Source organism: Lathamus discolor, chromosome 15 (assembly GCF_037157495.1).
Source record: "Lathamus discolor isolate bLatDis1 chromosome 15, bLatDis1.hap1, whole genome shotgun sequence".
NCBI classification, from domain to species: Eukaryota; Metazoa; Chordata; class Aves; order Psittaciformes; family Psittacidae; genus Lathamus; species Lathamus discolor.
The window spans coordinates 3343486-3369875 of NC_088898.1; the positions used below are offsets into that span (position 1 = coordinate 3343486).

General features: G+C 41.6%; 1 protein-coding gene across 6 annotated transcripts in view; it reads left to right on the forward strand.

The window, feature by feature from the left end:
• GAPVD1 (GTPase activating protein and VPS9 domains 1) overlaps window positions 1-22480 on the forward strand; it is a 30599-nt gene extending 8119 nt beyond the window's left edge. For 3 of the 6 annotated variants that reach the window (XM_065695303.1, XM_065695305.1, XM_065695304.1), the window contains 23 exons: window positions 463-549; window positions 1537-1671; window positions 1781-1970; window positions 3731-3891; window positions 4762-4891; window positions 5810-5935; window positions 6698-6871; window positions 7165-7305; window positions 7919-8053; window positions 8615-8734; window positions 9209-9286; window positions 9410-9783; window positions 10311-10398; window positions 11479-11559; window positions 12215-12337; window positions 12700-12829; window positions 13247-13356; window positions 13850-14009; window positions 14489-14676; window positions 16041-16254; window positions 16816-16888; window positions 17751-17948; window positions 18672-22480. In XM_065695303.1, coding sequence (XP_065551375.1) covers window positions 463-549; window positions 1537-1671; window positions 1781-1970; window positions 3731-3891; window positions 4762-4891; window positions 5810-5935; window positions 6698-6871; window positions 7165-7305; window positions 7919-8053; window positions 8615-8734; window positions 9209-9286; window positions 9410-9783; window positions 10311-10398; window positions 11479-11559; window positions 12215-12337; window positions 12700-12829; window positions 13247-13356; window positions 13850-14009; window positions 14489-14676; window positions 16041-16254; window positions 16816-16888; window positions 17751-17948; window positions 18672-18812 — 3357 coding nt within the window. In that variant the 3' untranslated portion in view covers window positions 18813-22480. Of the gene's footprint in view, window positions 1-462; window positions 550-1536; window positions 1672-1780; window positions 1971-3730; window positions 3892-4761; window positions 4892-5809; window positions 5936-6697; window positions 6872-7164; window positions 7306-7918; window positions 8054-8614; window positions 8735-9208; window positions 9287-9409; window positions 9784-10310; window positions 10399-11478; window positions 11560-12214; window positions 12338-12699; window positions 12830-13246; window positions 13357-13849; window positions 14011-14488; window positions 14677-16040; window positions 16255-16815; window positions 16889-17750; window positions 17949-18671 lie in introns of those variants that run through there. The other 3 variants (XM_065695302.1, XM_065695301.1, XM_065695306.1) reach the window with 3 other exon arrangements.
• Window positions 22481-26390: the final 3910 nt, after the last annotated feature.

Sequence of the window (26390 nt, forward strand, 5' to 3'; positions counted from 1 at the left end):
CAGTTGGAGATTAATAAGGAATGTATTCTGTGAAACAAGGGTTAGCCCTCTTGCTATTTCTTTTTCTCCTCCAACATATTTTTAGTAAAATATATGCAGCCTTTTAATAATCTCTTAGTTTAAGATGACCTAGATTCAACTCTCAATTCTGATGTGTTGTAAAAACAAAACATGCTTTGTTCCTGGGAAAGGGGGCAAGTAGCATGCTCATAGCATCCTGTGTGTGCAGATTTTCTTGTTAAATGCAATGACTGGGTGTGTTTTTTTTCTAAAGCTTCTTGCATTTTTTGTGTCCTGAAAGCCAATACAGGCCTCTGTCCACTCAATCAGAAGTATTTCTTGGAGTATTAAATGGTAAAAAAAAATGTAGACTGGAGAAGTGTTTTCAGCTATTTTTTGTAATTCGGTCCATCATGATGTTGTTTTGAAATGCTTATTCTTCTTACTTCTTTTTCATTTCAGGTTGGGAGGCTTCTGCAGCAATTGGCCATGACAGGTTCTGAAGAGGGAGATCCACGTACGAAGAGCAACCTTGCTAAATTTGACAAAGTAAGAACGTAGACTGAAAAAAGCTGACTCGTGTGTCTGCTTGGTCCTTCTGCAGTCCTTTTCAGACATTGCAAAGGACTTACTCAGTGTTTAACTTCCAAGTTGCGTGTACTGAAAAGCAGATTAAATCTTGCACAAAGCTGGGAACAAAATCTTGAGTACTAGAGTTAAGGGTCAGGGATTCTTGCTTTTACTCTGACGTAATACTTATTAAAAGAAAACATAAAAAGGAAATTAAAGCAAGTTACCTTTGAAACTGAAATTCTGAATTACTGTCTGCAGCTTTCTACTGCACCTAAAGAAAACACTTTGATCTGAAGACAACTTCTATATGAAATCTGATTTAACACCAAGCAATTTGTTAGTGCAAGTAACTTCTGTTCCTTTTTTGTGTAGTTTTGCTTTTTTTCCCTCAGCTTTTCCTTTATCAGTATGAATCATCTGTAGCAATACTGAAGTTGACTTCATCAGAGGAACAGTGAAATTGAAGAACTTTGATGTAGTGTTGCATGTTTAAAAACCTGTTGATTTGCTTGTGGAACTTCCACTTTTGGTAATTATAGTTGTCACACAGTCAGCATACAAAATTACACATACTTGTATTTAGTATACAAGTAACATTCAATCAGGTTAGGGAGTGATATTACGTGTTGCTTCCTCGTTTCACTTTTAGTCTGTGCTCAACAGCCTCTTCAGGAAGGGGCAGTTAATTAACATAGAACAGTTTTAATTTTGTAAAAAAATATATTAAGACACTTAAGTAACACTTAAGAAAAGGAATGAAGGTAGTGCTGAAACTAACTGCATGCTTTCCTTGCTTACTCTTCTATGATTTTAATGGTATATTGTACTTTTATCCTAAGATTTTAAAAGTAGGAAGCAAAACTTCTACTGTTATGTAAACTGCTTAACTCTTGCTGTAACTTACATTCTTTCCAAACTCTAGTAAATGGTCTCTCATTTAAAAACTGTTTCTTCTCTTTGCAGAGCTGTGTTGCTGCTTTCCTGGATGTAGTTATTGATGGGCGTGCAGTTGAAACTCCTCCAATGTCTTCTGTTAACCTTCTGGAGGGGTTGAGCAGAACAGTGGTTTACATGACGTACAGCCAGCTAACTGCTCTGGTAATATCTTATGTTCTTAAGTAGTAGTATAAACCTGTCCCCGTATGTTTACAGATAGGATAAACAAGGATAATTTATGCTGCAATTCTTAGTAATTGTAAATTTTCAGGTTGGCTTTATGCGGAATGTAATGTCAAGTGATCAGCTTAAGGAAGATCGGATGGCTTTGGAAAACTTGCTGGCAAACTTGCCCCAGAACAAACCAGGGAAAAGCAGCAGCCTTGAAATGACTCCGTATAACACCCCACAGCTTTCACCTGCAACTACTCCAGCTAACAAAAAAAATCGATTACCAATAGGTAAGAAGAGCAAGCAGGCTTCTTGCATGATCTGATACCTTGATACATCTTCTGTGCCATTTCTTCAGTCACCTCTTGGGGCTACTCTTTGACTACACCTCCAGTTCCTGCTTTTTCTGTGTAGACGATGAAGAATTTTCTTTTGCATAGAAAAGCCAGGTAACTTCCTAATTTTCTGGTGCCAGTATGGTGAGCTCCAGCACCCTGGTTGAGCTTGGGAAAAACACTGGAGTGCTAGTGCAATGATAATAAAGGGAAAGTTTGAAAATGGGAAGCAGATCTAGGAGGGAATATTGCTTAGGAAAGTGGTGAGGTGCAAATAGTGACATTTAATTAGTGGGATAGAATAAGTTTAAATCTTTTGTGTCTCAGAAGAGAGCAAATGGGGAAGAGCATGAAAAAGTAAGAGCAGAACTTTCAGAGTATATGCCAAGAAGAGCAGCTTGCTTCTTTCTCCATTATGTGCCTGGTTTTAACTCCTACTGTTAGTAAATTGTAGTGCAGCTTTGCCTGTTGGGGTTTTGTCCTCTCTTTGAAGAGGATTCCGAGTCTTGAACTTGTCTATTCCAATAATATTTTCTCTTAAAATAGGAAGTGTGGTACTCATCTTCAGTGTATATTTATATGACTATGACCACATGGGATGTTTTTGTTTGCTTGAGGGATTTGGTGTTAGTGTGCAACAGGATGAAAATATGTAAAGCCCAATAAGCAGCAAAAACCCCACAAAACCAACCCCCAAACAAACCTATCCCATGTTGTTTTAACTCTGCTTCTGAATGGCTCTGGTCTTATGCCTACAAATTAGTGGCACGACAGCATTTATTTGATGGTATAAATTAGTTTTTGCTCAAAGTTTTTATTTGTTTTGTTTCATTTTAATGCTCTCGAAATCCAGGACAGCAGTTGGCAGCCATTACTGCCTGGGATACTTCTGCTACCAATCTTTCTGCTCATATAACTCTAGTAACCCCTTTTGGTGGGTAATGCCCTCTTTCTGTTCTTCTCTGTGAAATGTTTAGTTGTAACACGACTTGAGCATGCCTTTGGTTTACTTTGGCAATCAGTTGCTTTCCCAGATTTCTTTATTGATTTTTGTTTGAAGCTCATTTAATATGTACATGTAGGTTTAAAAAACACTGTGAGTGCCTTTGTGTGATAATCAAAATCAGTCTTGGACTTGTGCACACTTGCCTTGTTTTCCCAGATCAGATAAAGAAATAACTGGTGTTATGCTGCCATACTTAGAAATCTTAATTCCATGTGGGTGTTTTTCCTTCCATGATGCCAAACATCAAAATATGAGGCTACATGAAAAGATTAAAAAAAGATGCAAAGTAATCAAAATAAAACATCTGTTAGAATACCATTTCCCTGCTTTTTAGAAAACTCCTAAACAAATTAATTAGAGTTTTAAACCAGAAATGTAGACTTTTTTGGTTAGTTATAAACCTCTTCATTTTTTCATATAACTCGTTAAAGATCTTTCTGTGATCGGAATATACAGAACTTGTATAGGCAAACAAGACATAGTATAACTCATTTCTCTAAGCTTTTATGTTGAAAGTTTGCTTTTTCACAGTGCAGTACTCTAAATTTAAACACCAGTTCCATCTCACAAAGTTTAATAAGACTTTGCATTTTGTGAGTTTATTGAGTAATTCAAAACACTGTGGTTCTGTATTTCCACTGTATTGTCTTCTTTCCCTCCTTAAACAAGGGAAAGCTTTCTAATGTTGATATTCAAAATATTTTCATAGCAACTCGTAGCAGAAGTAGATCAAATATGCTAATGGATCAGCATGGCGATCATGAAGGATCCTCCCAGGAGACTATCCCAGAAGTTCAGCCGGAAGAAGTGCTGGTTATTTCTTTGGGGACAGGCCCACAGATTACTCCAGGAATGATGTCAGAAAATGAGGTATGTAAAATCTATCACATCTCGGATATTTTAAGAAGTACAGCCTCTGTGTTCTTTAATAGCAGAACAATGATGTTGTGACACTATGTTTTGGTAATAAATCTGGAATGGGAATTAAAATCCTTCCTTTATTTTACTGAACTTGGGAGTTGTAGCTTTCAAATTCCCCTTTGTTAGGTGATTTTTTTTTCCTCACTTAGTATATCTGCAAGGTGTGAAAACCAATATGTAAACAGAGGACAAATGAACCTGACAGATTTATGAAGAGGCTTTTGTCATCTAGTGTGCTTAAGAGCAAACTCAGGCTATTGTTTCTGAGCCTGAAGAAACTGATTCAGTTATCTCTCTGTATGCCCTGTCCTTTGGATCAAGTGGCACAGGTGAATGACAGAACTGGAACACTGATCCCGACAGTTTTGGCAGCTCAGACTTGAAACGCACAGACCTAGACTCCTGCGAGGGCGGAGCTGTGGTCACGTTGCCAGGAATACCTTCAGACTGTGCTGCTTAGGGTAAGGCTGGTTTTACAGCCTTTTATTTCCCCAGCTGTAGCACAGCTTCTGCTTTCATCTTTGCTGCCTTGCCTGGTAGTGCAGATTATCTCCCTCTGCAACCTGCTGAGCATCAGTTTCCATACTATATTAGTCTGCTGGGGTGAGGAAGGAGCTTGTGGCTCCATTATTATCAGGATTTGTCTTACATTCACACCATGGTTACCTTATGTTCTCTCCAAGCTCTGACTTTGGAGATAGCTGTCTTTTTACAAAGGGAATGTTAGAAATTCAATTTTGTCATTAACATTTAGGGAAACCAATGTAAAAATGCATGCCGTGTTTTAAGGAAGACTTGTTTCTTTTTCCCACTCTCCAGGTCTTAAATATGCAACTTGCAGATGGTGGACAAGGAGATGTCCCTGTTGATGAAAACAAACTCCATGGTAAACCTGATAAAACCTTGCGCTTTTCCCTCTGCAGTGATAATCTGGAAGGAATATCTGAAGGTGAAGGGCCACTTAAGTCTTCAAGTTATTTTTTTCCCTAACTATAAAAGGAACTTCTGTTAAGCACAGCATGTCATCTTTGCCATTTTGAAGTCTGTGCTATTTTACCCGGAGAGCCTGTCTTTTCTCTTAGGCATTCGAATAAAGACGTACGGAGCTGAACTGTACATTCAGTTATGCAAAGGCATAACCGAGTCTGAGAATTAGGAAGAAAAAAACTAAGTGTATTTAGAAAGAGAAAACAGAGAGGGTTTTGGTTTGCTTTTTTTGCTGCTGTTTTTTAAATGTAAGTGCAGTACTAATTATTAAGATAACCTAAGTTAGCCTAAATTTAGATTTCTCAGACTTTGTTTTTCATCGTGTTTTAATAAGCTATTACATATCTCAGAATAGTTTCTGGACTCTGGACAACTCCTTTATAGGAACATCAGACACAGCAAAGCAGAGGTTTATTTCTGATATTGAAGAGGTTTGTACAGGTCATGCAGCATGCATTACATTGTGTAACTTCCATAATTTAGTTTTTGCTTTCTTTTCTCAAAATAAGGAAACAAATTCAGGGACAAGTAAACAAATTAATGGCAAAGACTTCATTGACTTTTTAGTTACAGTTAAGTAATGGTAACAGTAACAGTAATAGTGAGATTCTAGCTGTTTCTGTAAATAGATTTGTAGATTATTATAATTAGTACTATACTAAACATGGGAAGTATGTATCACATTGCAGGTTAAGTGTCTGTAGAACCAGGATCAAGAGTAGAGCAAATGCACATGTAGTTCATCAATTCAGTATTTTATATTGGCACTGTTACTTCATGTCTTTTCATCTTTCCAGTTAATTGTGTCCTGGATTGTTAATGCTGTGTATTTAGGAACTGTTACTCAAATTAGACTTACAGTAAACTGCTGTTTTCACAGGTCCTTCCAATCGCTCCAACTCTGTGTCATCTTTGGATTTAGAAGGGGAGTCTGTGTCGGAGCTCGGTGCGGGCCCCTCTGGGAGCAATGGTGTAGAAGCTCTGCAGCTGTTAGAGCATGAACAAGGCAGGTGCATGTTCTCTAATACAAGTGCCTAAGGTGCTGTAGATGCTAAAGCTGAAATTCTCTGGAAAAAGGTTGAAAAATTGACTAGTTTGGGAAGAAACAAGTGAAAGTTTTCCTGTGCAATCACTATTGTGTATTTTTTTTTACCCCAAGAAATATTTCTTGTAGGCTGTTGTTAGGAAATCTTATGAGATCTTGAGGTCCTTTATAGGAAACTGCTTGTAAAGTTTTGCTTGATACCAATTTTGCCTTTCAGGGAATAGGGTGATCTGAACTGGGATAATCTTAAAGCATCTGGATAGCTTCCTGTTTAATATGTATTTGTCAAATGCTGGAACAGGTTGTCCGAAGAAGTTGTGGTGTCTCCAGCTTGGAGATAATCAAAACATAACTGGCAATGATCAGAAACAACCTGCTGTAATTGACCCTGTTTTAAGCAGAGGGTTTGGGCTTGAATGATCTCTGGAGCCACAGCTGTTCTGTCATAAGCTCTTCTTACAGGGATTGTATCAGTTTTGTCTGTCAGTTGTTTGATAGGTCACCATGTGTAGTGTAAAATTTTGCTTCTGAAGTCTCAAATGGACTTAAAAACTGTTTACAGGCAGCATCTCTTGAATAGCACTTTACAGGCCCTACTTTAAAACGCTCTTATCTGACAGAATTAGAGGTTGTTTGTTTTCCTATAATGTACTCTTAAAGATTTTCAATGAGAAGTAATTGGAAAAGCCTTTAACAAATTGAGACCTTTTTATTTTTACACAGCCACAACTCAGGATAATCTTGATGACAAGCTCCGTAAATTTGAAATCCGTGACATGATGGGGTTGACTGATGACAGAGATATATCAGAAACTGTGAGTGAAACTTGGAGTACAGATGTCTTGGGAAGTGACTTCGATCCAAATATTGATGAAGATCGTTTGCAGGAAATAGCAGGTAACTCGGTGGTGCAGCTGGTATGTTAAAATGCTTCATGCTTGCTCTAAACTAGCAAGGCTGCAGAGCCCTCCTTCTCCTCCCTTTTGAAATAGGTGTGTTTGCATTGACTAAACTGGAGGATTTTGTGTGCATGACCTGAATTGTATTAGTTGCTTATTCCTATCTTTTCAACTTTGTTTTTCATGGTGACTTTATTAAGGACACCTAAAATGTGTTCTTATTTTCTCTCTGATCAGAGCTGTCTTCAGGAAGCCTTTATCTAGCTATACGCTTCGGCTTTACTTTTGCAGGTGCAGCTGCAGAGAACATGCTAGGCAGCTTGCTGTGTTTACCAGGTTCAGGATCCGTGTTGCTTGATCCCTGCACAGGTTCAACCATATCAGAAACCACAAGTGAGGCATGGAGTGTGGAAGTACTACCAAGTGATTCAGGTAAGAATCGTGCAGTTTTTGCTTGTTTCTTTAGCATGAATCAAGACTCTTCTAGAGGCATAGAGTGCCAAACAACAGCCTCTTCCTCTCTTTCTTCGAGAAATTATTGTCCTAGGTTAAGTTAGTGTTTATGAATGCTTCCAGTATTAAAAGGACAAACTGTTCCTAGTCAGAGAGAAGATGGAAAGCATTGTGACAAGTAACTCAGTGTTACTTAAGAAGTTCTTCAGTGCCAAAAAGGGCGAGAAGGGATTGCAGAGCAGACTTCTGTTTGCTTTCCTTCCCTGTGATACTAAGTAGGGCTACCTAGGATCACAGTTTGCTTTGGTTAGTGAAGATTTCACTGTATACTGTTGTATCTAAGAAATACAATACTAAAATAAATAAAAACTACTTAGAATGCCTGTGTAGGTAGAACAGTGCTATTTGTGCAGAGTCCTGCTTTCTGTATAAAGGACTGTAAGAAAACACTTACTGAAGTAGTTGAGTTAGCTTAGAACTTAATGTACTAAACCAACACATACCCCTCTTCCTTCTTTATGTGAACATTAGGGGAGCATGGTATTGAGTAATGATACTTTTTCTCTCTACTCTCCATTGTCTCCCTTTGTAGAGGCCCCAGATTTAAAACAGGAGGAAAGACTACAAGAACTGGAAAGCTGTTCTGGGCTGGGTAGCACATCTGATGACACAGATGTAAGAGAGGTCAGTTCTCGACCCAGCACACCAGGCCTCAGCGTTGTATCAGGTGAGTTTACATGTTCTGTTAGAAAGTGATCACCACCTGCTTTGCTGCACTTCAATTATACATCATTTCACTTATAAGATAACTTCCTGCACTCATTCTGGAATTTTCAAAGCATCTTTGTTCATCTTACAGAAGAAAATAAAAAGGCAGCAGAGAGTCAAATACTCTGTGCTATAATAGCAATGGTTAGCTGTGGATTATGTATTTGGAAGAAACTCCTGACTTTCTTGCATTTAGTTATATTGTCACAACGTTCTTTTTATTTAAGTAAATCAGCATCTATCTACTTCACTTCTTTGGTTTCTGCAGAGCATTTAACAATTAAGTGTCTTTCTAATGAGCATTGTCAAAGTGTATTCATGACTATGTTAAAACAGCTGAAGATGTACAGCAGAAATAAAATGTTATTTTAGGAGTGTAGAAATTCGTTATGTCTCTAGATGCTGCTGGGAGTTAGGACTTGATTATTGGCAGTGTTCACCAAACTTTTTAATAGCTTCAGGGTCTTTCTTCCTTTTTCTCTGAAAGACTATATTGGATGCTTCTTTTGTTATGTGTAAGGTATTAGTGCAACATCTGAAGATATTCCTAATAAGATTGAGGATCTCAGGTCCGAGTGCAGCTCTGACTTCGGGGGAAAAGATTCTGTGACAAGTCCTGACATGGATGAAACAGCCCATGGTAAGTTACCTGTAAAGGAGAATTAGAGTCTCTGGTAACTGAAGTCTCACATATGTCATTTGTAGAAGCCTTAAATTTTACAGTTTCTCCCAAGTTCAAAGTTCTGGTTGCTAAGCTCAGCACTTTCCTTATTTGCTAGTACTGTGTTTGTTTGACATACTGATTCGAGTACTTTACAGTAGTAGAGCTTGAGTGCTAGATCTAAGACCACCTTTTCCTAATTCGTTTTGATCACATTGACTGTCCTCTTGCATTTTGGAATCGGTCTGCTCCTCAAGATTTCCCCACTTTTTCTGATGGAGCTCTTCGATCATTTCAGCATACTACAGCAATCTCTCCATATGACAATGTCTTTAGAAATATTTTGCAGTATAGGTTTTTGTAGACTTTTGCTACTGAGAGCTGTTTTTCCAATGTCACTTATGTTGTAGGTCGTTCTTGGTACAGCATTAACTGCTCTTTTCTGTGTTTCAGGAGCCAGTCAGTTGACATCTCCTCCTTCTCAGACAGATTCTTTGCTTGCGCTGTTTGATCCTCTGTCCTCAAATGAAGGTGAGTTGTAAAGAATAAGCTTTTTTCAAAAAACAAGCGTTTTCAATGCTTCTGTATTAATACCAGCTAATTTGGAAGAATCTTTAAAGAAAGGCATTCTTTCTTTTGTGCTTATGACCACAGGTGTATCAGCTGTAGTAAGGCCTAAGGTACATTATGCAAGACCCTCTCATCCACCACCAGATCCCCCAATCTTGGAAGGAGCCATAGGAGGTAATGAGGCCCGATTACCAAACTTTGGGTCTCACTCTTTAATTCCAACCGATTTAGAAGCATTCAAGCAGAGGCATTCTTACCCAGAGAGGCTAGTTCGCAGTAGGAGTTCAGATATAGTATCATCAGTTCGGAGACCTATGAGTGATCCTGGGTGGAACAGACGTCCTGGAAATGAGGAGAGGGAGCTTCCTATGCCAGCCACCAACGCTGGAGCAGCTGGTCTGATGGCTGCATCACAGTCATCATCATCATCTCCCAGTAAAGACTCCTCCAGGGGAGAGGTAAGGCTTCTATACATCTCTTTGTTTTTCTCTGTACGTGCCCATTGTAATTATGCATCTAATGCCAGAAAGCTGTTATTAAAGGTGTGTAGCCAAGGAAATACAGTGTACTTTTGTTATCTTACAAATGTTGGCCAATAATGTTTTACAAGTTAAAGCTACAGATGTTCAGGATGGCTTAAATGAGTCTGTCTTCTCTTCAACGTACTGAATGAGCTTTACTTGATTTGGTGGGACTTCAGAAATACAGATTTGTTGAAGTGGCTAAATTTGAAATACTGCAGCATCCTGAAAAGTAATTTTCTCTAAAAAAAGAAGTGAAATCTAAGTTTCTTCATGTCTTTGGTTTAGCATTTATAGGCTGCCCTCTTCAGGAGGAACATTTCCAACTTCATCTGCTATGGCTTTTGTGCCCTGCCGTAGTTCTGTTTTTACAGTCAATGCAGCAAAACCTGATGTGAAAGAGGAGTTCTGTCTTTGCACTTGGTATAGTAAATGCTCAAATGTAGACTCTGCCCTTTTAACAGATTGAAGAGCGAAAAGACAGTGATGATGAGAAGTCTGACAGAAACAAACCCTGGTGGAGGAAACGTTTTGTGTCTGCCATGCCCAAAGGTAGGATCACGTCCATCTCGTTTTGGTACTTTAGTAAGAGTGCACACTGCCTTTATGATGTCTTTAGTCACTTTTATGGAAAGTGTTTACAGTTTCACTTTGAAAAGCCGACCAAGCTGGCACAGACTTGTGACACAGTAAAGCTGTACTGTTTGACTTTGAGAAAGACAGGATTCGTACTTATAAAATTGCAAGTATTGCAGTAAAGAGAGAATTATTGAAATACAAAGTATGCAGAACCTGTAAAGAGGAGTGTAAGCTGAAATGAATTTGATTCGGCATTGTGTTATCGTAATCATTCGGTAACCTTGGAATCTTTATGTAAGGCAAATCATTTCATAGTTGTATGATGTTAACTTTATTGCAGATTCACTGAGATCTGGTCTTAATTTTCTGCAGATGGTAGCATGCTAGTTGAAGGATATTGATAACTTAGGTTATCTCATGTAACATGGCATGAGTGGAAATTAGGCTTTGCCATTTACAAAGTAAAGGTTGTTCAAGATAATACTTTCATGCTGTGAATGATATCAACTTGGGATGGAACAATGTGTGCAATATTAGATATTCTACAGACTTTCAGTTAGAAAAGAACCACCATAATCCTTGAAGATTAACTTTAGTTGATGTTATAGCATTTTGATACCATTTTGTTTGCTTTTCCATTTGACAATGTGCCATGTTTGCATCTTTTTCTTGAACTTAGTAGGGGGAACCAGTTGCCAGAAAAGATTCATGTCATTATGAGCAATATTTGAGTTAGGACTATTGGCTAAACTGAAGTATAAATATATATGTAAATAAAAATGGGAAGCTACCTCACTCCCTGGTGAGTCATTGCCTAGAGTGTATAGTACCTGGAAGGCAAAACTGTTTTGCCTGGTTCATGGTAGCATGTCTGTCAAGGTGTAGCTTAACTACATATGATGACATTACAGTTCTGCTCCACCCTGTGGACAGGCTCATGACTTTATTGAAGTTTGTTGCATGACAGACTTCTGCATTAGCCACTTTCTTAAAGTTTCTTTAATCTGGCCATTATCTCAGAATAGTCTTTGATAAAGTACCTTTCATTTTCAGCTCCTATTCCATTTAGAAAGAAAGAAAAACAAGAAAAAGACAAAGATGACATGGTGCCTGACAGATACTCAACACTTCAAGGTATGAGAATAATATCATCACAGTAAGTTTCTCTCATAACATGCCCTCTAGAATTCCAGAGTGCCCACCAGGTATCTATTTACAGAAAGATACGAACTATTGTAGTTAATGTTCACAACTGGCTTTCTGAATAAGACAATGAATAAAGACTTCTTGGCTTGAAGGCTGTTCTTAAGCTGTCCTGCTTCTGTCAATATGTGTAGTACTGGATTCTTGACTCCAGTCTTTGCTTCCCCTCCCCACACCCTCTCATTACAAAGCTCATGTCCTTATCATAGCTGAGCTGTAAGGATAGTTGCAGACACATTCCTGTAATAGTTACTTAAGTGCTAAAATAAACCTGATTTGAACCTGGGTGTTTAGCTTTCTGTTTGCCTAAATATTTCTAGAAGTCTTCAAATATATGAGAACTGTTTGTGTATGTGGCATAAATATGCTAAGGATCTGGCTTTATTTGTTCACTTTCATTGTACTTTTTCCTGCTTTTGCTTCTGACTTTATAAATGTATTTGACTTGTGGCTAGATGAAGACAAGCAGCTATTTGTCTGATGTGGCTAAAACAGAGTGCAAATGTGTAGGTTTAAATGTTTGTATTTTCTTTCAGTTGGCACACACTACAAGGCTAACTCCTGTTGTTTTTAATGGTGTTTTCAGATGATCCCAGCCCAAGGCTCAGTGCACAGGCACAAGCTGCAGAGGACATTTTGGACAAATACAGGAATGCAATCAAGAGAACAAGTCCTAGTGAAGGAGCCATAGTAAACTATGATGGTGCAGGTGAGAACCTGGCTTTCACAATCAACACTGACATAGTTTCTCCTCCTTAAAGATAAAAACACTTCAGCATTCTAGACCGATGTTAGTACTAACAGCTGAACAATGTGAACTCTAAAGCAGGAACATTTTGTCAATTAATCTGAGACTGGGAATTAAATCAATATTCCCAAGGTCTTCCAAAACTGACTTATAGGTTGTGTATTTTTAATATACTCTTTTCACTTATTCAGAACAATTGGTTTTATTTGCTGTCTCCATTCCCTCCCTGACCTTAGAATAACAAGAAGAAAATAGAGAGTATTAGTCTAGCGTCTTCTCACTCCTCTCTTCAAGCATTACATTGGTTATTTTCATTTCCATAGAGGCTATTGGGGATGGTGAGAGTATGCATGACTCTCCACGTGATGAGGCTTTGCAAAACATGTCTGCAGATGATCTCCCGGACTCTGCAAGTCAAGTAGCACAGCCACAAAGTTCTGCTTTCTCCTACAGGTAAATACATTTGCAGGTTTAATCTTAACCCATGTAATAGAATTAAGAGCTGAAGCCATGTGATTGTTTTCCACAACAATAATAATATGGATCAATTGTAAGCCTTCACATACTTATCGCTTTAAGCATGTCATATCATAGTATCTCATGGCATGTCATATTTCCACAAGTGAAGGGGGTGTATTCTAACCTGAGACGATAGAGCAGGTCAGTGTTTAGGAAAATTCCTCTGAAACTGGTCTAGGTGCTGTATTAAAAGAGCCGGTATTCTGAAATCTTGGAAACATTGGTATATTAAAATTACGATAAATAACTTTTAGGCAGTATGTAAGAAATAGAAACAAAAAAGTAAATACTGCTTACTGAAGAAGCAGACCTTGCAGCAGCTTTGTTAAGAAAATATTTTTCCTCTTTAAGGGATGCAAAGAAGAAATTGAGATTGGCTCTTTGTTCAGCAGATTCCGTTGCTTTCCCGATGCTGACACATTCAACAAGGAACGGTCTGCCAGACCACACAGACCCTGAAGGTAAATGTTCTTCATATGTAGAGATATTTTTGTACTGTATGTGTCTTTTCCCCCATCTAATGGCATCTGTACTGCACTGTTTATGGTACCTTCTTGGCACAGATGCAGAAGCCATAAGCAGCCTTTTGCCCTCCATAATACTAATAGAGTAACTTGTTTGATTTACTGAGTCTTTACATTGACATAGTATGTGTTATGTTTCATCCCTCCATTCATGCTAGGTTTATTTGCAAACAGGTGAATTTGTCACTGTTTTTGGTCCTCTTCACGTTTCAGAATGGTTCTAAATACTAAATAAGACAGAGATATGAAAACTTTCCGCTTCATATCTCGGAAATTCAAAAATACTTATTAAATTGTTCTTAAAATACCATTTATTGCCTAATGTAGAGACACTTTGTTTTAAACTTACATGTTTCCCATATTAGAAAAGTTGTATTTTCATCATGCCTGCATTTCTTTTCCTTAATAATTTTCTGTTGTTCTTTATTAGATAATGAAATTGTGTGCTTCTTGAAAGTTCAGCTAGCTGAAGCTATTAACCTCCAAGACAAGAACTTGATGGCCCAGTTGCAGGAGACTATGCGATGTGTAAGCCGCTTTGATAACAGGACCTGTCGAAAGCTGCTGGCCTCTATTGCAGAGGACTATAGGTAGTTTGTTCATTATCTTATTATGAATAGGTTTCCAAATGCATGTATTTATTCACTAGAAGGTTGGGAAGACCCCTTGTGGTTTAAATTGTACTTTATCAAATCAGGTTATTACATCTCTGCCTTCCTACAAAATTATGAAATTGCCTCAGCTATCTGCAAAGAGCTTAAAAACCCTTGGACTTCAAGTCAGTCCAGATAGTAATGAACTCAGGTTAAATCAATCTGTGGGTAATGTTCAGCTCTAGCACACAGGAGATGCTATTTGGAAGTTGCTTTAGTCTAACATTCTGGAGTGTTGCAGGGGCAGTGAATTCAGCCAGAGAAATCTCTGTAAGATGGAACTTCCTAATTCAGGCTTTACCTTTGTTTTAAAAACAACAGGTTAAAGCTTCCTCTTGTGCTGCAACTCAGCAGTTTGTAAAGCTAGTAGCTTCTATCTTTATTATGAATCTGATGTAGAAAACTCTCTGTTTTAGGAAAAGAGCTCCATATATCGCTTATTTAACTCGATGTCGCCAAGGGCTGCAGACGACACAAGCGCACTTGGAAAGGCTGTTGCAAAGAGTTCTGCGAGATAAAGAAGTGGCCAACAGATACTTCACTACAGTGTGTGTGAGGTTGCTGCTAGAGAGCAAAGAAAAGAAAATAAGAGAGTTTATTCAAGGTAAGATTTACTGCAGACAGTGGAGTGTTTATATTCCTTTACTCCATATTTAGATGCTGGCTCGGGTTAATGTTTTAAAATACAACTTCTGATCTGAGGAGCAGATGCCTACAACAGTTTTCATTTTAGCTGGTGAATGAACAGCTCAGATTACTGTGAGTTAACAGTATGTTGTGGCAGCTAAGGCATCGTAACTGGCTGCATGTTTCACAGACTAAGAGAATAAAGGTAATCTGACCTCACTTGGTCCAAGAAGTTATGCTAAATCATGGCGACTGACCCATGGAAGAAACATAAATACTATTAATTAGTTTAGACCTACTGATTAGTGATAAATTAAGTTGCAGCATTCAGTCCTTAGTACAGAACCTGTGGTTGCCTCTTAGAAAATACAGAGAACAGTAGTAGTGTGAATCAAAGATTCAAAAATATCAGATCATAAGGGATAGTGGCACCAGGAAGACAAGTCCCTCAGAACAGGGTCGTTTAAAACAGTTTCTGTGATCTCTATGCACATATGTGGCTTAATGAAGTACGTAAGAAATTTGGAGTCAGTTCTTGCTCCTGGAGCATATAGTGCTGCATGCTAAATGTGCCTGAATAGGCTGGAATTAATATGAGAATTCACATAGACTGGGATTAAAGTTCTAGTAATAAGATTCAGTGACCCAGAAAGGAGTTAAAGCCCTTTCATTGGATAAAAAGGAGACAGCTATTTCTGGATGATCTAAAAGAGAAATTGGCAACTGTAGTGTTTAGGCTGCTGGCAGATATGAGTGGCAGTTGTCTTCTGTTGCAGAGTGCTATAAATATGAAGCCAGTGAATGGCCAGTTAGGAGCCAGAATGGACCATCCCATTTGGCCATGCTGCATTAACTTGGCTGCATTCCCCATTCTGTATTTTGTAGATAAATATGAATGTTGTAACTATGTATACTTAGTAAAGGTAGGGGTAGGAAATGGTACCCATAGGTTTTCTTGATATCTTCCCCCTCAGCATCTGACAACTTTGCATGTGCTGGTTCCTACCAAGGCACTGTTGTAGTGATTGTTCTGGGTGTTATCTCTGTGGGTGGCTGGAAAGAAGGCATAAGAACTGGTACTGCAGAGGAAGTGATTAACACAGTATCAAGTAGAGTATTTTGACCATATGCTTTGCTAAATGTGTTCTGTATGCTTTTTCTTTAATTCCTCCGTTTATTTCAAGTGTTTCTGCTTGTACTTCCCTGGGTGTGGGTAAAACAGAGCTTCAGTGCTGCCTGGCAAGAAATCTGAAGTAGATTCTGGGCTCTTCTTTCCAGAGAAACCTCTCAGAAATAATGGGGGTTTTGGTTAACAGAATGTTCTCTCTCTTTTTACATCAGATTTTCAGAAACTCACAGCAGCAGATGATAAAACAGCCCAAGTTGAGGATTTTCTCCAGTTCTTGTATGGGGCTATGGCTCAGGATGCCATATGGCAGAATGCCAGTGAAGAACAGCTTCAGGATGCACAATTAGCTATAGAACGCAGCGTGATGAATCGTATTTTCAAGCTTGCATTCTACCCTAATCAGGATGGAGATATTTTGCGTGACCAGTAAGTTAATGTCATTTGAAGTACCTGGTTTCTCTTTTCGCAGTTGGGGCAGATGGAAGCTCTGCAGTCTTCATGTGACAGGCTTGACAAAGTCAGCCATGCTGTACAAGTTCATGCTTTCTTTCAGGAAGTTTTGTAAAAGAGCAAGGAACTGCTTTAGCATCATGTTCAAAAGTTTGTGTTGGCAACACACTGCTAGAATAACACTGTAAATGTAATGACTAGGGATACAGACTTTCAGATCTGCCAGTGTGTATGCTGAGGGAGTGATAAAAATCTGCGTCAGAACTCCTTCCTTTTTCTGTTTTGGTACAGTATTTTCCATGCATTTGGGGTTTCTGTGGTTTAGAACATATGCTGTTTGAAAGCTCTGTTGGCTTGGATGGTAAAGTCGTCTGCGTCTCATATTGACCTAGTGTCCATCAGCTGCAGAACCATCATGGTTATGTGCTCTCCTCAAGATCTCTCTTGTAGTATCTTAAAACTCTTTGGAAACCTCAGGGGACTGCTGGCTGGCTGCTGCTTAAGTTTCACTCTTTGCTTTTTTGTGTTTGTTTTCAGGGTCCTTCATGAGCACATACAGAGGTTATCTAAAGTAGTGACTGCGAACCACAAAGCACTTCAGATACCTGAGGTAACTCCTTTCTTTCACTTTTGTGTGTGTGCTGGGGTGCTTGGTTTTGGTTGTGTTTGGGATGGGGAAAGGGTTGTTTTGTTTTACACTTAGAAGTGTTGTGTTTCTGTCTGTGATAGCTGAAATATCTGGCTGGAAAAACAAGCTGTGCCCATACTTTGGTATCTTCCATTGGCTGATACTTCCAGATTAATTTATTTCTGGTTTTGCCACATCTGTCCTGACCGTAAGATTTAAGAACTGCACGGAGATGCAGTAACTTCCTGGTAATTGACTTCAAAAGACAAGATTTGAATCCCTTATGCTTCCAATCTGATTCATATGCCATAGCTGTGGTTTGCAGCTGTCAAGTTAACTTTCTGAGCTAGCCAGAATTAATGGAACCTTGCAGATCTGTGAATTTGCCCAATGCTTTCACTTTTCTCATGGCTAATAGGGTAAGTAAAAGCAGGTTGGTAGGTTTAAGAAGTCTCATCAGAGGCTGGATGTTTGCAGCTGTCCTGCTTCTCAATTTAGCGCTTGAACTGTATGACTCAAAACAGTGCATGTTCATAAAGCTGCTATACAGAAGACTGAGACATACAGCCCTACCTTCGTTTGAAACAGGGCACTGGAGAAGTCACAAAGAAGCACAGGCTAATTGTGTTAGTTACACGTAGAGTGCTGTCTCCTTGTAGTTTTTTATTTAGCACAGCAGGAAACCACCTTCATTGTGAGTGTAATGGAACCGTCTTGCCTTAGAGCTTACTGTTTCTCAGGGGTCTTGCTCCTGCCTGCTATCCTCTGGTACGTCAGACCCTCTGTGGTGCACAGTAGTAGCTTGGACAAACAAGAACTGGCAGCATGTTGTTTTTTTTCCTAGGTATATCTCCGGGAGGCACCATGGCCATCTGCACAGTCTGAAATCCGCACAATAAGCGCTTACAAAACCCCTCGAGACAAAGTACAGTGTATCCTGCGTATGTGTTCAACCATCATGAACCTGCTTAGTCTGGCAAATGAAGATTCAGTACCTGGGGCAGATGATTTTGTTCCTGTTCTGGTCTTTGTTCTCATAAAGGTGAGTTCTTTTGCAAAGATCACAAATCCCAGCTAATTCTTGTAATAAACAAGCAAATTTTAGGAAGAAAAATAATGCATTTGGGTAACTGGAAGCATGCTACATTCAAACCCAGATGCAATTCAGTAGGTTTAAACAGAAACGTCAGAAATACAGTCACAGTTATGGTTTTTGAATCCAAACAAACTGCATTTGGAACCAAGGAAACTGGGCAGAGATGTTGTGTGTGGAGTGAGTTAGAGGTTTTTTTGAGGTGTGTCCACCAGCATTTGTCATCTGTGCCTGCTTAATGCTGTCCTTTTTCGGGACCAAGATCCACACTAGGACTGACTTGCGTTATGTTGCTGGTCTTTCTTAATACGAGTGTTTGGAGAATGGTCTGTCATATATAAGATGATAAAGCAATAGGCTTTTCCACATGTTGGAATCCTTGATGGCCTTTATAGATCCTGCCGGTGTTACCCTTCTTTCTCCGGGCCTGCTAGTCATTTTTCCTTGTAGGAAAAACACTCCCTTCATCAAGTCTGATGCCTTCTGGGTGTGTGAAATTGGGGTGGACTGGACAAACAATCACTACCCTACAGGCACACTTCATAATCATGTATTAGGAATATGTGAGGATCACTGCACAAATAGGATTGTATTTCTATTCTGTATCTTGTAACATTTTATGTTTAGCTTTGCAAACAAGCTGTGAGTATCTTTTTCTTCTTTAACCCTCAGGCAAACCCACCTTGCTTGCTGTCCACTGTTCAGTACATTAGTAGTTTCTATGCCAACTGTTTATCTGGAGAAGAGTCATACTGGTGGATGCAGTTCACAGCAGCAGTTGAATTCATTAAAACTATCGATGATCGCAAGTAACTCAAGCAGCGCATTTATGGGCAGACTGTTAGCAGAAGAAGAGTCTATAAGAATGTACAACAGCTGCAAAGCTGAAGAAGAGACTTTCCTTGTATAATACTGTACAGAATTGAGGCATTTTAAAACACACCTTTACTAATCAAATTAATTTAACAGATTTTTCCCTCTTTCTTTTGGTTGCGTTTTTCTCCCCTATAGATACTGGCACTGCAAAAGGGACCACAGTTTTCAGGTATTTTGGAATCTCAAAACATGCAGAAGATTCTTTATGCTTTTCACACCACCCTTCTTCCTGAATTCTTACTCACGTGAATAATTCACTTCATTTAATTTCTAATATAAAACTGAAACAAGAAGAATCAGGGCAACCACTTAGTATACTTTCTAGCTTAATACACCTTTTATTAATAAAACACCAGCCACACTGAAGGTTTGTAGTAGCTGACATTAGTTCTCAATTGTATTTCACCAAAATTTAAAATCTGAGAGGACAGTGTAAATATTATATAACTATATTTAATGCATTGCAATTGTCTTTGGACTCGTTATCCTTTGAATAAACAAGCAAAAGCCTCTCTGACCTCTAACAGGTTGTGACATACTGTGTTTTGGTAACGAAAGGACTTCCTCGAAAGGCTAAGATTAAAAAAAGGGCAAACTGAACTATTTATTAAAATGTAATTAAGATTACTGAAATTTCTAAAACTGGAATTTATAATAGATGGGGCTTATTAGATAGCTGAACACTTTTTGGCTAGGGCATTAGGGTGTTACAAAGGTTTGGATATATAGAGGAGAGGAACTGTAAGTTACAATAGATAAGTCTAATATAAAAAAGGAGAAATAAAATACCTTACTGTAATATTTTTTCTGAGCTATTGTGTATACTGTACAAACCCCAAACAGAGATCCTTAACAGAACCTTGGACTGTAATATATATTTTGATTAGTGACATTAAATACATATGCCAGGGGTTTCAGTGAATGTTTTTACTAAATGTTCTTCATGTTGTCTGCTATGCAGCAGTGCAAGTTTTACTGTTCATATAAAATATTTTAAATGATAACACTGTTCTTTATGAAACATCATGGCATCAGTTCAGGGTGTTTTATAGATTTCTCACCCCACTTTTCCCTTAAACTGACAAGTACCAAGTTAAAGAAGTTTTTATGCACAACACCATATGGATTTCTCCTGGGTGAAATGGTCTGAGTGATGGCCAGTGGTTGTTACCTGTACGTAAGCACTCGCTGTTCTTTTTTAGCTGGAATTACAGTGAAAAAAGGACAGTGAACATTTAACTCTTTCATGTCAGTATTATTTCTTGCTCTTTCCAGAGTGTTCATTGCACTTCTGACGGAGGGATGTGTTAAGGCTTGGTGTCTCTGAGTTTGGAAAAAACAAAACCTTTCTTGTATTCTTTTTGAATAGGATTTTTATTTTATATGTGTATGCATTTTGATGAGTAAAACCTGTAAGCAGCTAGTACTTGGGGAAAGCATTTGGTTCATTGAAATTAGAGCAATTTATGTCAAGTATCAAGTGCTTGATTTGGCTGTGCTACTCATTGAGGCATAATTAAAGCTACTTACTTTCTAGGACTCTAGTATGTAACTCCGTTTAGCAGCATTTTTGCCAAACTAATCACAGGTGAGAGGGTGGGATGGTAACTTCTATTTATAGTCTTTCTCCTCTATTAGAGACTTGATTGTGTGGAGGAGCAATACTCAGTAGAAACAAAATTCTTCTGATCTGCCTTACTGTGGTAACTCGGTCTGTGTAGCACTGCAATATTCCAGTTCTTTAGCCTTGATGGGGTTTTGGTGCTGAACACATAACTTGATATTGCAAGCACAGCCCTAACCAATAACACTCAGCAGCGAAGCACAAACATGCCCTTGAAGATATGGCCAGGTCATATCTAAAAGCAATATAAATTTATTTATATTGAAGTGTCCTGCAATATTTGGTTATTACTTGAATATCTGAGATGTTAAGACTGATGTCTGAAAGTGCTTGTAGTCCTGCAGCTTGGGTTTTAGCTGGGGAGAGTATTTGTACAATCCTTAAAGGAGGCGCAAGGACACTTCAGTTGGTAATTACCCTGCACTCTGCTTCGGTTTGCAGACCTGGTTAGCAGGATTTGACCAGCACCATCAGATCCTTCAGATTTGCTCTCCTTTATGGAAGGGGCAAGAGCCATTTCCTTCACAGGTTTTATCACTTTGTTTTTCTATGTAGAACTGGAGTCTTTATTACTGTTTAGTTATTTTTAAACCAGTGAGTGTTTAAATGAGTCTCAGATGAGCTGAGAGTCTTCATAGCAAGATGGTCCTTTGCTTCTTTTTTCCAGCCTACTCTGAAAGTCCTTTATTAGAGTCTTGGTAGCTGTAGTTAGAGAATTAGACTTTCTGAAGAACTAAAAACCTTCCTCTAATGTCCTCTTACTGTTTTCCCCTGGTGTCCCGTAACATTTTGTTTTAAAATGACAAATTACATGTCTAGGAAGTGATGTTGTTAGATTTTGGTGTGCAATAGTAAAGGTGAAAAGATAGTGCATAAAGGACCAAAAGTAACAGCACTGCTGCCAAGAGGTGCCAGCCAAGTATCTGTTGCTGTAAACTTGGTGCTTTCTGTTAATTAAACTACTTCAGCCACTGAAGGATGAATGGAACACTGTGGGGAAAGGGGAGGGATCCTCAGTAGCAGGTTGCAGTCAAGACTCGGTCATTGACTTCAGCGCTGGTCGTTGGCATGTCAGGAGGAGTTGCCAAATTAACCAATGGCATGGCAATGCCTCTTAATATTACAGAGATGGTGTTTTCCTTTTTTGGGTAGAAGAGGGAAAGGAAAGGGCTGGGTTTTTTCATCCCTAGGAGATTCCTTTTAGCTCCTAACCCTAAGGGAGACTTTTCTCTAAAGCTTTTTGAAATCCCCTTGAAGGAAAATGGGAACGCTTATGGCCTGTTGGGTATTTCAGTTTCAAACCTTTTGTGTTGAAGACCTTGTACTACCAAATGCTGAATGTAACTGCCATAAATTTCAGGAAAAAAAGCCACAAACATGATCCTGTTTCCTGTTGGTGACTTTCGGGTGAGCACAGTGTTGGTTCGTAGCGCTTGGAAGCGTGAGTGTTCTGTTGAGCCGAATTCTCAGAGAAGTTTGGGGGCTCTCTGCTGTGTTAATGCTGAGCGCACATGGGGAAGGGGAGCTAGAACAGGAGCAGGGGGAGGCCGGCCTGTGCAGCAGCAGTGCCTCAGGCCACTGAAGCGTGTGCTTGGCATGAGCGTAGCGCGTGTGGCCATGCTGTGGTGCAGAGCATGCAGCCTCCGGCTGGCAGCGAGGTGGGAGAGTGGGAGCAGCAGGAAAGCAGTGGAGGAGGAGGAGGAGAAGAATCCTCTTGTTTGGGTAACAGCTGACTTGGTTGAGCCTGTGCTACTTGAGAATTAATCTCTGCTGAGTTAGTAGTGTGTGTTCTGTACCTTTTAATTGTGCTTTACCTCTATTTAAAAGCTTTGTACTGCCTCTCCTCTTTGAAACTGGTAAAGCCTTTATAAATCTAAATTAATGAGCTTGCACAATCTTGTATACAGGAACCCCATCTTGTCTCTAACGTGATTATTAATGTATTATTCTGTAAAAACTGATTAAAAGGAGAGCAGTTTAACCGCCTGGGTTTCATGTTTCTGCCTCGTTCCGGTGCAACCAGCAGTTGTGCCGGAGATGGCATTCCAAGTGTGAGTAACTTCCCACGAACTTCGCAGGGTTTCCTGTGCCGCATCACTGCTATGTTGTATCCTCAGACCTTTCCTGCATGCACCGAAGCTCATGGGGAGTGGGCGGTGGCAGAAGAGAAGCAAGATCCTATTAACACAGAGCTTTTTGGGGTTGATTTTAATTGTGCAGCTTGGCTGTCCTAGTATCTTAAGGGTTAAAAATAGGAGGTGGTACACGTGGGGACAGGCACCAGGACTGTGTCCCTTCACTGTGTGTTGGCTGTTGCCTTGCTTGAGTCCAAAAGTGCTGTTTTACTCAGTTACGAGGAAGTTTTACTCGCCTTATTTCACAGCACCTACAAGACAGTAGGATCGCGGTGGCCACCACACATCTGCCCCAGTCCAACCCTGAGTGGGGCAGTGGGTGAACTGGTGGGACCGGGGAGGATGTGCAGTGCTGCCGTGAGCTCGGTCCCCACAGTGTTATTGACCTTGATTCTCTCTCATTTGCATCCAGCATTTTTCATCCTCTGGAATATGGTGTTTGGGGACCTTTCCATCATTAAGTGGATTTACAGCAATTTCCTTATGTGTTTTCTCCAAGGGATTCTGTTATGAGAGGCACATTAAATCTCCATTAATACCTCATTATCCGACTGATAAGATTACCATGATAATGAGGCAGAAATTCTAATTGTTTCACTTCTTATTGTGCCTTTCATTAAATCATATACCTGGAAGTTGCTGTCGGAGAAGGGAGCTCCAGCCTGCAGACCCCGGGAGGTGAGCCCATCTCCATCCACCCTGGTCCTCTTCCGCAGTGATTGAGGGATTCGGGACCATGATGGCCTTTCCTCCTGGGCTCCTGTGCCTCCTGCCATGGCCCCTTCTCTGTGCCCTTGTACCAGGAGGGTTTCCAGGTGCCCCAGGGCCTTCAGTAACCTGTGCTGAGGAGCATGTTTTTGGAGAGAGCATGTTCTGTGTGGCCCTGCTGTGGTTTTACACAGCCGCTGGCTCCTGAGGGCATTTAAGCAAAGGGGTGTGCAGCCTCCTTCGGAGCTGTTACAGCCCATCAGGTCAATGATCCATGAACTAAAAAGTCTCTAAGCAGGAGCAATTATTGTCTATCATGTGTCAAAGGCACCCGTATTGACCCCGATAGATGGAGCCATTATGGGCTGTTGAGTCAATGATCCATGAACGGGGGAGTCCCGGGGAGTTGAGGTGTCACACACCAGGCCAGCACCATCCTGTCCATCCTGTCTGTCACTGCAGGGCAGGGCGGTGTTGGGGCAGGGGTGGATCTGGGGAGCAGGGGCAGTGGCTGTGCAGGGGTCCCCCACGATCAGGAGCTGAGCTCTGCTTTGGGAGGGGAGGCACCTTGGTGGGACTGTGTTGGCTGCATGGTGCCGGTTAAAGCCTTGTCATGACTGAGAGCTCACGGCCATGGGAGCCCTGTTTGGCACTGGATCCGGCTCCAGAGCCACCAGCTCCTTACGGGATCCTGTCTGGAGCCCGCAGGACAAGGAGCCCCTTTCGGCACAGCATGGTGATGGGTGCGGAGCCCAGAGCCGGGAGCAGGCAGTGCTGTGCTGCCTTGACGAGAGATGGAGATGGGGACCCAGCACTTGTCCCCCTGCCCGGGCTCCTCCTGTCCAGATCCGCATCAGAAAACAACGCTCCCCTGCACAAGTGGACTTGGTTAGGCTCCTCCTGTGCTACGGAGGCGATGATGTCTCCATAGTAACTGGCACATTTGGAGGGCAGGAGACAAAGCCTGTGCGGGAGCGATGGGCAGACCCCACAGCACAGCGGCACCCACAGCCCTCGGTGCTTCCTTCCCTTTGCTGGGAGCAAAGGTGATGCCCCCGTGGGCCTGCTGCCATCGATGCAGCACCTGCTCCATCCGCGCTCTGTGAGGAGCTGGATAGGGCCCCGGTGCTCATGGCAGCAGGGGTGGGGTGTCGCTGCTGCGGGGATGCGTGGCTTTTGGCACCAGCGGGCAGAGCTGGCCCGGGGCTGTGGCTCCGAGTGCGGTGGAGGTGCTGTTGGGCAGCGCGTGGGCCGGGTATGTGCAGTGCAGGCAGTAGCATCCTGCCCTGCCTGCCCACCACTGCCAGCCCCACTGGCAGCACCGCCACTTACCCACATCGCCAGCAGAGTCGTTGGGCTGGGGTTAATCAACATTCATTCATGTTTCCAAGTGTAAATTGAGCATTTGTTTAATTATGTGTAAGTAGCAATACATTCTGGCCATTATCTAAATCACTATTTTATTTCCTGGATGTGGTTTCATAATGCTGGGTTTGTGCTCCAGCCTCTGCATCATTAACAGAGAAGAGTTAATGAATATGGAAGCGTAAAGGCTAATTACACTTTAATTTACAGTCATGGTCTCATTTTGGGACCACATGAAATCTGTTTTGAAAACAATTAAAAAAATAGAGCAGCCCAGTGAAGGTCTGGTGAGTAAAGGGGCTTGGCACAAAGGCGATGGTGCCGATGGCTCTTGGTCCCACTGCAGTGCAGCCACTCAGTGCGGGCAGGGCCGGGGCTCCCAGGAGGCTGGTGGGTCCCTTCCTGTCCCTGCAGCCACAGCCCCATGGGGACCTGGCCCAGGCTGGTGGCAGGAGCAGGCTGGGGCTGGCGGTGCTGCGGTGATGGTGCTGAGGGATGGAAATTGGAGCCCGAGCAGAGAGCACAGTTCACCTGAAGGAGACAAAGATTTATGGGGCTGCAGATGTTGAGAGCAAAACCCAGCACGACTGCTGACTGCAGCACTCTGCACTGCTCCCAGTTGCTGGGGGTCTAATGATGCGCTCTCCAGTGGGGCTCAGTGAGAGCGGGTACCGATGCCTGGTCAGTGTATGGGGACGGTGTCTGAAATGGACGCTCGCTGCAGGAGAGGCGAGGGTGGGCAGTTTGAGGCTCCATTTCTGCCGTGCTGTCTGCAGGAGGAGATTTGATAACCTCAGGTGCTGTTTGGTGTCACGGCAGGCTGTTATGGGGCTCCATCTGGAGACCTCCCTGAGTCTGGGGACTCTTCTTTCACAGCCTCTGTGGGTGCTCAGCGCCAAAACCAGGAGTGACAGCATCCACTGCAGGATGCTGAGCCTGTCGGCGTGCAGGAGACGCTGTCCATGCCACCCTCTGCCCAGCACCCGCCTGTGAGTGCCTGTCTGGAGCCAAGCAAAGCCCTGGCTGGGCTGCTGCTTGCTGTGGCTGCCCAGGGCCAGCAAATACAACAGTGAGTTCTGTTTGATCCTGAACGGTGCTGCCTGACAGCACATCCGGTAGCACCAGTTCTGCTGCCCTCTGTACCCGCTGCCTCCTCCTTCCTGGCCAGGTTTTGGGGCACAGAGCCCCAGCCAATGTCCTGCTGCGGCACTGCCTGCACTGGCGCTGGTGCTGATGGGAGGTGGTGGGGATGGGTGCCAGCACTGCCCTGGCTGTTACAGATGAAACCAGGTCCGGGCTGGGGCAGGATCTGTCCCCATTGGTCCTGGATCACCCTCCTGGCTCCAGCCATGGGTAATGGGTGGGATTTTGGAGCTGACATTGGCTGGGCACTGCTGGTGCAGGGGGAGAGCAGGGCCCAGGGGAGCAGGGCTGGAGCTCGCGCCCCGGTGAGCGTGCGTGTGCGCACGCATGTGCTCCCGTGCTTTGCGATGGGTGAAAACGCATTCGCATCCCCTTTATATTGTTCCGATCCTCCCAGAAATGAAATAACAGCCGAGTGCTGACTGCAGGAGGGAGCGGTGGCCTCGGAGCAGGAGGCTCATTCTCTGCACGGGGCTGGCTGCCTGCAGCCGGCAGAGGAAATAAATCTCTGCAAGAAAACCACTTTGCTCAGGCAGCTCC